The sequence below is a fragment of the Peromyscus leucopus genome, chromosome 17, assembly GCF_004664715.2.
Source record: "Peromyscus leucopus breed LL Stock chromosome 17, UCI_PerLeu_2.1, whole genome shotgun sequence".
Lineage (NCBI taxonomy): Eukaryota > Metazoa > Chordata > Mammalia > Rodentia > Cricetidae > Peromyscus > Peromyscus leucopus.
Genome location: NC_051077.1, coordinates 426475 through 440042, shown reverse-complemented (window position 1 = coordinate 440042; position 13568 = coordinate 426475). Strand labels below are relative to the sequence as shown.

General features: G+C 44.4%; 1 protein-coding gene across 2 annotated transcripts in view; it reads right to left on the bottom strand.

The window, feature by feature from the left end:
* Myo16 (myosin XVI) overlaps positions 1-13568 on the bottom strand; it is a 485099-nt gene that overhangs the window by 118902 nt on the left and 352629 nt on the right. For both annotated transcript variants that reach the window (XM_028872308.2, XM_028872305.2), the window contains exons 25-27: positions 11747-11919; positions 8348-8428; positions 7872-8077 (exon numbers count right to left, since the gene is read on the bottom strand). In XM_028872308.2, coding sequence (XP_028728141.1) covers positions 7872-8077; positions 8348-8428; positions 11747-11919 — 460 coding nt within the window. The remainder of the gene's footprint in view (positions 1-7871; positions 8078-8347; positions 8429-11746; positions 11920-13568) is intronic.

The following is a 13568-nucleotide window of genomic DNA, read 5'->3' as shown; positions in this document are numbered from 1 at the left end:
TATGATGAGCAAGTGCTCTACTACTGAGCTTCAGCTCTGGCCCTTACGACAATTAGTAATTACCTAATACCCATTATCTGCACAATATCAATAATTACTCTAAAGGGCTCCTCCATCACGAAACACAGTGACCATGACCCACAAGGCTACAGCTCATGGTGACTCCAAGTCACAATGACTTTCTGACTCGATAAAAGTTTGTACGAGGTAAGAGTGAAATGAATAAGTAATGAAGAAATGAATGATGAATGAATGAGTGAGTACTGTCCCAACGGGACAATAAAACCTGAAAGAGTAGAAATTGGGGTCTGAGCCAGATGGTGAGAGCGAGCACTGAAGACACTCACCGTGGGCTCAGCTATGGCTCGGTGGTAGAGCAGCTGCAAACCACGCCAAGGCCTGACTCCAGCACCCATCACCCACCACCGTCTACTCACTTCAGAGAGGACACCGCCCACCGTGCTGTCTGGGAAAGAGACAGATCTGTATCCGGGGTCGGTCGCCTCGGGCCAAGGGCACACATCCTGCTTGTGTCAGGGCACTGAACGCTCACTCTCCTGTTCACTTCCACACTGCCTGTGCCACGGCTGAGCATGCCACACGGCCCGCGAGTGTTCAGTGCCTGCTGCTGGAACCTTCAGAGACAAGCGCTGCAGAGCCTTGAAGTCGAGTATGGAGGAGCTGCTGAGCCACAGTCCACTGAGCAGTGAGCCAAGTTACAAACAAAGACCTACCTGACTAGGCTCAAGTGGAAATGAATTTCCAGCCATTACATAAGCTTCTCTCTCAGTTTATATTTCACTGAAAAATTAAAGGCCTTCCTTATTCCCAATTACACTAAATCTTATATAAGCACAACCAATTTGGCACAATGAATACAGTCAGATTTGGCAAAACTGCCTCGTAAGAAAATGTATCATTGGCCAATCAAAACTTGCAGAGGCTTTAATACCCCCTGACCTTATAAATCTCATTTCTATTAAAGATGTGTTGAAAGGGGCTGGCATCTGCAGCCCGCCACAGGGACACTTTGGGATCGTTTCGGGGCAGACGGCAACCCTAAGGACTGGCTGCTTCACTGGCTAGCTGCTGCCCTTGAGTTTGAATCCCATCAACTCATGTGTGCTTCCTTTCAGTCCTGTCCCCACACCCTGTTCACCATCATGGCTCTGTTTCCTTTACAGCGCAGCCTTTCATCAGCCCGTGTGGCTTCGACAAGCCGAATGATTCAGGCTATTTCCAGGCAGGATTTCTCCCAGTGTTGATCTGAAAACACAGCTCTGGCTACTCCCCAGGCCAAGCATAATAATATAGTCATCCCAAGGCTCTTGCTGGACAAATCCTTCTGTCATTTGCAAATGCAGCCACCTCATGAAGCATAAGCCTCTCTCTTCAGTGACAGTGTCTAACGCTCAATGCCAAACTTAAATCACCCCTAACAGGAGCCTGGCTCCCCACCACCTGGACTACAAAAGATTCCTGATGCCAGATAAGGACAGAAACTGAGAAGGAAGGGGAGAGAGGACAGGAGGTCAGAAACACAGGAGGAAACATAAGTTTCTGGCACCATTGTATCGCCTCACAGCACACGGTAAAACAATATGGATCACAGCATCAGCAGCAGGCAGAGTGTTTAAGAGATCACTGAGAAAGATGGCCAGGTCAGACAAGGTAAGTCGCTTAAAGACTTCTCAAAACATTCTCTCTCTCTCTCTCTCTCTCTCTCTCTCTCTCTCTCTCTCTCTCTCTCTCTCCCTATCTCTATCTCTCTGGTGTGTTTGTGTGTGTGTGTGTGTGTGTGTGTGTGTGTGTGTGTGTGTGTGTATGCTCCCATGTTCATTTGGGTATATATGAGTGTGTGAGCGTGTAGGTCAGAGGTCATCCTTAGATGTCATTCCCCAGGAAACATTTGAGACAGCTTCTCACTGAACCCCATGCTCTCTAAGTAGGCTAGTCACGTTAGCCTACAGGAATGCGCCTGTCTCTGCCTCCCCAGACCTGGGATGACAAGCGTGACCTACTGTTCCCAGCCCTTTTCCTTGGGTGCTGGGGTTGAACTTAGATATACATGCTTGTGTGGCTTTTTTAGGAGGCGACATGACCTTTGACAGTTCCTTCCTTCTATAATTTCATAAACATTTGGTAGTATGATGTTTTTCAACACATGGAGTTAATTGTAGAAACACGAGGACAATGCAAATCATGTCAGTTCACACCTGAGGCCTGGCTGTGGAGGGCTTTTCTTTGCTTCTATATATCCCTTGTCTCCCTTGTCTCAATATTACCATGTCAATTGCTTCTATTCTACCGAGAAGGTCTGCACTGGCTGTAACCATTATGCCTCACAGAACAGAAGCAGAACGTGCTCTGCTTAACTGAGGAGGATCAAAGCTTCCTTTCTTGGCCCTTGAGTGCTTTTTCTTTTTACCAAGGTAAGAAATATGGGCTGCTCTGCCAGAGAGACTGTCCACAGGGGACAGCCAGGTGTGCAATATTCCTTTACATCCCTTTACTTATTGCTGTGATTGGGTTAATAAGGAAGCTGACTGGCCTATAGCTAGACAGGATAAGGTTAGGCAGGAGAATCAGAACACTGGGAAGAAGAAGGGTCGGGTCGGAGGAGTTGCCAGTGAGACAAGGAAAAGAAACAGGAGGTCCAAGATGAAAGAGAAATAACGCCACATGGCAGAACGTAGATTAAGAAATACGAGTTAATCACAGTTTAAGAGTTATCTAGTAATAAGCCTGAGCTAATGGCCAGTCATTTATACATAATACATTTCCGAATGGTTGTTTGAGAGACACAGAGAAACTCTGCCAACCAACAGCAAGGCACCAGACATGAGGGTGAAGAAACGCTCCTATACCCAGCTCCCCGGCTGTCTGGCCACATCCGTAAGAAAGAAGCCACTCATCCCAGCCGACTGAATAAGGAAGAAGAACAAATTTTTGTTTTGTGCCACTAAATTTTGGGATGGGCTAACAAGGCCGATTGACTGAGGTGGGATGTGCACACTCTGCTGTGTGTTTTACGTACCCTTCTTGTAGGTAGGGTCTTGCTCCATCCCGTGGGTGCTGCTTCAACCGAATTTGAGAGAACACTAGGCCCGTCTTTTCCATGTGGCCCACCAAAGGCATGTCCTGGACCCAAGTGAGTCCTGAAGCCTGGATTCTGCCATGAAGCAAAACCAACTTCACAGCTGAGCTGAGCTGAGCTCCACTGATACTGAGCCCCAGTCAAATGTAAGAAAACTTGGCTATTATAAAGCACACAGTTTGGACTATTGGTCTTTGTTGTTGTTGTTGGACTACAGAATAGGTTGGCGAGAGGTGATTCTTACAACGCCACGATGAAAGGTCTCACGAATTAAAGAATCCGACAGCAATAGAGAATGTTTTTGAAATGAGGACTCAGATTAGTCACTCTTGCTCCAGGGAGGGACAGACCCAGGCCCCTCTTAGGGTACAAAGTAGTGACAATCGAACTCTCCATAGAGAGCCTGAGAGTGACTGTAAGCAAGCACATTAGATTCCATGGCAGATGCCATGCTTCTATCAGGTTGGCCTGTAAGAAAGTCTGTGGGGGTATTTTCCTAATGACTGATGTGGGAAGATTTAGCCCACTGGAGGTAGTACCATCCCCTAGGCAAGTGGTTCTGCCTGTGTTGTATGAAAAAAAGCAACCTGAGAAATAGAAATGAAACCCTTTCCTCCCCAGCTTGCTTTTGGTAGTGGAATTGTGTTGCAGCGATAGGAAGCAAACTGAGACACACGTCTTCCAAGCAGCACACCAAAATGTCCTTCTCTGTGCTTGTCAATCAACCCTCATGCTATAATCCCAAAATAAATGTTATCTGGATAAGCAGTTGTTTACTTCCAAACTGCAAAACTGGGCTACTTTCTCCTTTCTTCTATCCAGGACTTTTGAGATGAGCCCAGCTTTAACGCATGGCGAGTCTTTTGCTTTGATGGGTGTTAGTTTTCTGGTTGCTAGGATAAATTGGTTGTGACCCGAAGAGAAATATTTTATGTCATATTTAAGTAGAATGCAAAAAGCTCTGTCTTGCATGGGAATGATATAAGCTGCTATCAGGGATTTCACCAACAAATGTTTTCTATTAAATTCTACCTCCTTGCCTGGGGTCATTCCAGGGTGCTGGTGTACTTCTGAATAGGCAAGGAGCGTCACATCGATTCAGCTCATTGACAACAGGGTTTTGATTGCATTTTAGTCAGGTTCCACAGAGACTGGTAATCTCACTGCAGATCAATGTTTGTTTGTTTGTTTTTTGTCACATTCAGAGAGACAGTGACATATTTCTGTTGAAATAAGTTAATAACACCACTTCTGCTTAGCTATTTAAAACAAAGATGAGGAAATCACATCTCTTTCAGATAAGAAAATGCTAAAAGGACTACACAGATTAACTCACAAATATGTCTTCCATACTCAAACTCTTTGTCTATTATAAACTCAAAAGTATGGTTATTATTTTTATTATGCAAAACTTTTACTCTAAATTGAGCATCAGTTAATTGCCTATTCCAGGTTTTGTCTGAAGACATTTATTTATTTGTGTGTGTGTGTGTGTGTGTGTGTGTGTGTGTGTGTGTGTGTGTGTTAGAAATTTAACCTGGAGCTTCATACATGTTAGGCAAACACCATCAAGTTATATGTCTGGATTCTGAAGATATTTACTTAGTGTCAACAAAGCTTGTCAATAAGAGATGGTCCCTTGCCGAGAAGCCATTATCTTAGTAGACGTATAGACTTAAAACCTGTTCCTTATTTCAAAAGGTTAATTGCATAGTCTATTTTCATTAAGGTAGGCTCTGATGGAGAGATACACAAATACAAAAGGCAAAATAAAATAAATTTCTAATCATCATGATGTATAATGTCACACACCACACACACAGAGTCATGACCCCAACCCACCATATTCTGTAGGGACACCACAACTCAGGTGTCTGCTTGTTGTGATAAGCATTAGGAAGAAAAATAAAGCTACCTGGAAAGTCTCTGAGGGAGGGATCCCTTAATACAGACTTGACTGATGCCACTAAGACAGCCTCACCAAACAAACAAGTCAATGCCAGAAATGTGCTCTTTCTATTGGTGGATGGATCCTGCCTCTTGTGCCTCAGAATATCTCAAACTTGGAGGAAGGCTCTTTAAGAAGCTTGACAAATCAATGTTTGGATTTGGTGGAGTTTGGGTCAGCTGGAAATTTTACATTTTCTACATTAGGATTTTTTTCATAAAGGAATTGGCATTTCAAGAGAGACATCAAAACAAAACAATTTCCAGAAGAGATTATGTCAGGGTTTTCAAAGCACTACCCACCCTTCACCAACTTCAATATTTCTGGCCAGCTGTTGGAGACACTCATTTGTAGCATTCACCTCAAGCCACAGAATAGGAGAACCTGAGCTCAGATGTATTGTTCTAGGGATTCAGATATGCATGGTATGGAAGAGTCTTCTGAGCTAGAAATAAAGTTGGTTCCACTGACCAAACTCTAATCTCTCTAGACCCGTGGCCTTGAGAGAGCACAGGATGCTGGACGATGACATCCCTCATCCATAGCCCAGGACTACCATTCAGCCTTTGGTACTGAATCAGGGATTCCTCCCAAAGCACTCTTGGTCCCACCCTGCGTTGGCCCCCATTCTGAAGGTTTAGAATCCATTTGGGGATCTCTTAGTTTTAAACTCACACGTGGATCCTCTGTTTTGTTTTGTTTTTTTCTTCAGATAGCATAAATCTTTCACTTTTTAAAAACCTTACCTATGGGCAGGTTTATGACTCACTCACCCAAAGACCATTCGTACCTAACGGTACAGGAGGGCTGACCTCTAACAAGCCAATGATAATGCATGAAAAATTACAGGCTCATTTTAAAGCTATATATCTCTGAAGACTGATTTGATTTCTACTTAGGAAACAGGCAAAGCTGGGTGAAAAGACATCCTAATGAACAATAACCAGCAATGTGCCCGACCACTCCCATCTAAGACTCAAAGGTTTATGCTTATATCCAAGCCTAGTTTGCTCCCAATTCCCAACTTGGCAACGGTTCCCTATAAATGATAAGTCTATAAAACAGTTATAAGAGTTACTACTATTTTTACCACAGTTAATGCTTACTTCACCTGAAAGCCAGCTATGTGTGGCCTCCCTCCTAAGCTTCTGTGACATATGGCACTTGTTCAGTCACAAAGCCCCGCCTGCTGCTTAGCTGAGCATGCAGGTACCTGCCTGCTGCTGGTCTGTGAGCATCTTCAAGCCAGGATAGAGTCCTAGCAAAGCACTGGACTAAAGCTCCAGACCAAGCGAGTGCCCATTAGCATATATTGCCAAGCTAAATGAATATTCATCAGCTACTTTCTTTAAAGTAGATTCATTTAGATTATTGATTTTCTTAAACATCAGACTAAGGTTTATGGTTAAGTAAAAAACATTATGGACAGATGGGCTGGGGAGGATGGTCGGCTGATTCAGCCCTCGCCTCTTATATTAGTTACTCTTCTGTTGCTACAATAAAACACCATAAAAATAACTTAAGGAAGAGTTTATTTTGGCTTATGGGTCCAGGGGGTTAGATGTCTGTCACGGTGGGGAAGCCATGGCAGTAGAAGAAGGGAGCTGAAAGACAACATCTCAACTTCACCGAAGGAAGAGAGAGTGAACTGGGAGTGGGGTGAGGTTACAAACCCTCAAAGCCCACCCCTAGTGACATACTGCCTTCAGCAAGGCTGCAGCTCCTGAAGGTTCCATAACCTCAGGGCCAACTGTTGAAATACAGGAGCCTCTGGGGGACATCTCTCATTCAAGCACCATACCCCTCAAGCATGAGGACCTGAGGTGTTCAGGTCACCAGCATCCACGAGAAAAAGCTAGACAACCTAGGAGGTGCGTACAGTCCTGACACTGGGGAGGCAGGAACAGAGGTATCCCTGGGAGCTTGCTGGCCAGGTCTTCCCAAATTGGTGTGTTCCATGTTCAATGGGAGACTCTGTCTCAAAGAGTAAGATTGGAAAGTGATGGGAGGAAGATGCTTGGTGTCAATCTGTGGCTTACACACACACAGGAACATGTACATAGATACATGCCTCCCTCAACAGGCATACACAAACATCATACCATACTTAGAGTGAATACGTAGCTCCGGAGCCTGGTGCAGCTTTGGAGAAATGGTGAGTCCTCCTGGCAAACTGCTGTGGTAAAGGTGTGTGCCGGTGGGCTCATCCCTGCATAGACAAGGCTCTGCTTCCCAACGGTCCCCTTTAGGGACATCGTGCCTCGGGGTTGAAGTTAGCTAATATTGGGGTCAACAAACTTCTCTATGGGGCCAAACAGTAAAAACATCTTACCCATATTTTGCACTGTGTTACCATCTCTGTGACCATGGTAATGAAAAAATGACCACAAACCACATACACATACATGCTCCTGCTACATTCCAGTAAACCTCAATTTACACAAACAAGGAGTCAATTTTCTACCTGTGCTGTTTGGTACCCGTCATCTAAACTGTGTTTTCTTCATACAAGATAAAGGAAGAAGAATAACCACATTTGTACCCATCATAGGAATGTGATACAAATACTGTATGTCACCGTTTCATAAATCTCCGTGTCTATGGATAGCCACACTGGAGGGGACCAAATGGTTTCCAAAGTCCTGCCCTCAGGACATTTGGTCACTGTTTACATAAGCTCTGTCACTCTTCCCTGCCTCCCAGGTCATCTTGTTTTCACGTGACAGCAGAACCACTGAAAGTTATGTTCCAAAAAGAAACAGAAAGGACCTCACTGACATCAGTGTGGCATCTCCGCGGAGGGCAGAACAGTGCTTCCAGACTGACCTGGACAGGAAGTCCTCGAAGGAAAGGCGCACCGGGTACCCATAGCGGAACAGTTTCACCAGCCCTAGGACACCGAGGTACTGCAGCTGAGCAGACACGTAGAAGTGATCGAACACGCCAGGCAGCTGGGAGGTGTTGGGCTTGATGCAGTGGATGAAGTGCGGGCTGCCTCTCTGCAGCTTCCCGGTGATGTCAGCCAGAGATTTCTACAGACAGAGAAGAGCAAAGCTGACCCCACGGAGAGACAAAGCAGTCTACACAGGGTCTCTGGATGCAAATCCGCAACGTATTTGTGTATTGCGCATTGGTTCAGCACGTAGTGTGTGTGTGTGTGTGTGTGTGTGTGTGTGTGTGTGTGTGAGCATAAGTGTGGCTTTTCTTCTGAAGGTACTCAAGACATTAGAAATGGAAAACTGTAACATTGACACACTGCAGTTGAAACAAACATGGAGATTTTGAACCGGAATGCCACTAACCGTGAGTTGTGATGCGGTGGTAACCGGGTTTCCGCGTTCCAGTCTTTGAAGGAAAGTTGAAGATCCTTTCTTTTTTAATAACTGTGTGCGGGGGGTGACAAGGAGGACAGATTTATCGTATTAGCTTTTGGTTTAGAAGGAAAAAAGAGACATTAAGCTTTTTACTCATGTTAATGCACTTGTAGGCAAACACATAAGCCAGAGGTCATAAAATCAGGACCAAAGGACTTTGATGATGTTATCACAAGTCTGGGAAATGGGCAGCTGTGAGTAACGTGACAGTCACTGCTGCTAACCTTTCATACTCAGGATGCTCAGGGCTCTTCCTTAAATCACCACTGCCTGCCCTCATCTTAATTTCATAGCAAAGACAGGTTAGATCAATACAAGAGGTTCCCTACAATGTCTTGGCTATTTACCAGCTGTTCACATTAGTTGTGAAATGTAGCTTAGGTTGGGGCAAAATAAAAGATGTTTTTTTCTTACAATTTTGTTCTTATACTTGCTACTTTGCTCTCTAAACTTTAAGACAATTAGCATTACACAGATGTATGGGTTTGATGCATTCTTGCCTCCCCCCCCCTTTATCTGCTAAAAGGAATGGGTTAGTAAGGTGCTTATCCCTGGAAACTGACAGAAAGCTGTGTTCTTCAATAAATAATAAAACCAGCTTTTAAAAGAAAAACACCATATGTAGCAAAAATTAAGTGATAATGGGAAAAAAATTTAAAAGACAGTGAAAACAGTGCCATTGAGTGAAGAAATAAAGGGCAGGAGGTAATTAATTAAATCTCACTGGGGGTTTAAAGATGCCACATTACATTTCAAAGGACAAGGATGTAGACTAACATACCCACCACTCTAAGATAATTTCTCTTAACGCTATGGAAGAGAAATTCTGATGAGACACAATTATCTGCTTGGTAGTCTATGAGGCCAGTAGCTAATGAAATACCATCATCTGTTTGGTACCGCGAGGAGAGCAGCTCATTTCCTCCCATTAGGATGAACTGTGCAGGGTGCTGATTCATTGCGGCTGACAAGGGAATGTAAAATGAAACACTTGGCCAGCATCAGCCCATTTCTACAAACTCAATGCCAGAGTCATGTCCAGTCAAGGCATGGGTAAAATTCCATGTGTCTGGCCCAGGGGTAGATGTACAAGGACCGGGATGGGTCGAAGAGAAAAGCAAGGGCAGCGGGGAGCAGAGTGTTTAAGGAATTATGACAATGTGCCCCTACCCCTGGAGGTGGGCACAAGGTTCCTCTTTCTGGACAGCTCGCTACTGTGAATTATGTCTCTTCTCTAGTCCTTGGGGGAAAGCCGAATGGCACCCAAGTCTCCAGCACTCAATCATTGAGGTCAAAAACTACAGTTTAGAGGCACATGATTTCTTACTGTTGATGTGCAATCTGCATGAAAAGTGAAAGGCCAGAGGCACAGAGACCCTCGGAACCAAGCTCTTCCCATGGGGAAGCTCATCTTTCTAATGCTAAGATGACTTTCCCTAGGCCGTGACATGGGATTCCTGCCAAGTCTGATGCTGCAACCTGCCAAGAGGTCATTGATCCTAGGGTCTACTAACTAAAGGCACATGCACACACAGGCACACACAATGCACATGCACACACACAGGCACACAAACAGGCATACACATACACATAGGCACATACAGGTACACACAGAGAAGCACATACATACACACTCAAGCACACACACACACACACAGTCATGTACACCCACAGGCATGGACACATACACAAACATACAGATATAATCACATATATACATACACACAGGCACACACAAGCATTCACACACACACACAGGTATGCTATGCACATACATACAGACACATACACATGGGCACACACATACACATAAGCACACACATGCACACATACAAATACACATATACACAGGCAGGTACACACATATACATTAACACAGGTACATGCACAAACACAATGACCATACATATACACATTTACACAAAAGCATACCCATACATGCACATATATACATATACATGTTTATATATATACATATAGACACACAAACATGTGCACACACATAGACACATACAGAAACACAATGCACATACATATGAATACAAGTACCCACATACACACACAAAATCCACATGTGTATACATATATCCATATAATATACATGTGGAGGTATATGCACATGTACACATACATACACACTTATACACAACTTCACACACACAAATCTGTCACTTTTCCAAAAGGGTGGAATTTCGAACTCTGCTTTCCTTGGAACTGGAGAGCTAAGGTATGTTTCAACTTGCCTCAGTAACTGCATTTTCAAAATCAATTGTTCTCATATCCTCTTCTATATTTCGGGAGACACAAGAAGGGAACAGGAAAGCAGTCTGCTTTTGTGTTCGCAAGAAACAAAGCAGTGACTATCCATTACCACAGCACTGGAAAGAACTGCAAGGAGATTTTAGTTCCCTTTTAGACATGGAACCTTTAGTCATAAATCTAACATATGTGGAAGAAACACACTAACAATTAGTGTACTACAAAAGCAAGCTCAAAGTCTACAAATGCATAGTGGAAACATTCTGCTCCTGGAAAAAGAGAAGTGACAATTTATCATTTACAGACCCCAAACTTCGGAAACAATCAGATCCATAGGATAAGATCTAAGTTTATTTCTTTGAATTCAATTGCCCTGAAGTTCCTTTACATTCATCCCAAAAGATGGTTATAGAGGTGAAACATAAGCAGGATATCTCACGGACAACCAGTGATGTCACTATAAAGCTGTGCTCACACTGAATTGTCATCTCCTGAACCTTTCTGTGTCTCCTTACCCAGTTATAACCTTGGAAGCTACCTATCTTAGTTAGCATTAACTGTTAACTTGACACAGCCTAAAGGCATCTGGGAAAAAGAAGTCTCAATTGAGTAACTAACTGTCTTTATCTATTGGTCTGTCTTATTCAGTGGAGGAGAGTCCAGCCCACTATGAGTAGCATCATTTCTTGGACCAGTGGCTCTGAGCCGTGCTGTATGAGAAACCTAGCTAAACACAAACCGGTGAGCTAGCCAGAGAGTGAGCCAGCAAGTCACATTCCTCTGCGGTCTCTGCTTCAGATGCCTGCCTTGAGTTCCCGCCCTGATGTCCCTCAGGGATGGACTGAGACTTGGAAGTGAGATGAAATAAGCGTTTTCTCCCCTAAACTGTTTTTGGTCATGGTGTTTGTCACAGGAACAGAAAGGCAGCCAGGCCAGCATCTTCCTCTTTAATTCCTTCTGTTAGAATGTGGGTATCTGTCTAATGTATTAAGATGGTGCTTTTAGGAGAGAAGAGTTTGCACTAAGGAAACTTAAATACAGCAAAAGTAAGAACAATGTAACTCCTACCTTGCTAAGTTCTAGGTAATTCTTGTTTGCTCCAATCATTGAAGAGGCAGTTCTCTTACTGAGTATGGTGGATTTCTGTCCTCGGAATTTAAATGATGGGTAGGAAGATATAAGCGATCCCGTTTGTGACAGTTTTGACTGGAACAAATGACTGATCACAACATTTTCACTCGCTAGGAGATAAATAGATGAACATTGTAAGTGGCATTAAAATCACTGCCAAATGTTAGGCTTGCTCTCCATGGAAGCGCCCCTCCCCCATTCTGTGTGGACAAAGTCATTGATAGAGTGGACAGTGGGGACTACTTTTTCCTGGGTTCCATGTTATTTCCACCAGCATTCATGTCTCCTGACAGATGGTGGCTCCCATTGCTCTTGGCTTGAGTCTTGATCACAGCTTTCCAACCTGAGTTCTTGGCTCGTGGCTCTCGGAGGAGTACACTTCCCCTTGTCTGGGTTGTCAGCTCTGAATCTTACCAGCTCCGACCTGACAGGCTTTTGTGTACTTGACACAGTCATAGAAACATGAGTTTTGGCAGCAACTCCCACTGCAGGAAAATAACTAAGCCCTCTAGAAGACATGCCACCATGCTAACCCTGTTGAGAGAAGTATTTAAACACTCGTGGTGACTCTGCCTCATTGGGTTGCATCTGTCACTAGGTGAAAGTAGCAAAAGAGCCCCTCTGAGTTCAGCTGCAGAGGTGAAGCCGTCCGTGCTGACACCAGACTCCTCAGATCTAACGGCCTGGGGTCACGAGAGCTTGCTCAGCTACTCACAGCAGGGCCAGACCTCCAGCAGGTGGGTTTTGGGTTATGAACCTTTTGCATGTCATAGAAACAATAATGCCTGTGTTGGCTATGAATCTGGAGGGAGCCTTTTGCTACTGGTGTGCATATGCAGATACCTTCTGAGCTCAACTGGCTTGTTAAAAACACAACAGAAAATGACAGTACCCATACCTTGAAGACTACTGCAAAATTAAAAATTGGGATAATTTATGTAACTCCTTAGGATCGTGGTCAGCCCATCAGACACGTCACAATGTTCAACAGCTAAAGTGGGTTTGTTTCCACCTTTTCCCCACGCAAAACAGCCAACCCTGTAGTGTATGTGTGCGTGACTGTAATATCTTCAGCGAAAACTCACTATAGTCGTGAGCAAGCAGGAAGCCAGCACTATCAGAGAAGAGAGTTGGGACTGGGAGAACAGTCGAGGGAATGCTGGGATTGGGGGTTAACATGACAGGTTTCAGGACGAACTGGTTCATATCTACACATGCGCACATCATCTACGTGCATCTACGAGACTTTCTGAGTTCTGAACATGCCTAACCAAAATACTACCCCAGTAATAAGAGCTCGCCCAGCCCCTGGCCTTGGCACATCTCATTGCCAATCCTTCAGCAGGACTAATCGCTGGTTCAGCATTGGCAGTGAGGACGGGATGGTGGTCACTGGAGAGGCTTGGGAAGGCCGGTTGTCAGCAAGTGCTGAACGTCAGTGAACCTGTCAAAAAGAGGTAGGTGTTGGCAGGAGTGGGTCTGATGGTCAAGCCCTAGCCTATTAATGAAGGGCTAATTAACACACGGGAGAGGGGCCCGGTAGAGCAGAATGCCTCTGCTGATGGAAAATCCTGGCCTCACAGCTCCGAGAGAAAAACCTTGGCTTAGGCAAGAATGATTACTCCAGGCAAAATCACCGGGTAGAATTCAGACGGGACAGAATGTTTCCATGTTCTCACAGTGCTTGCTCAAAGATGACTAACCAGCAACAAAGGAAAAGTAATCAGGAGAAACCAAAGATGCCTTATCCCTTTGGAGA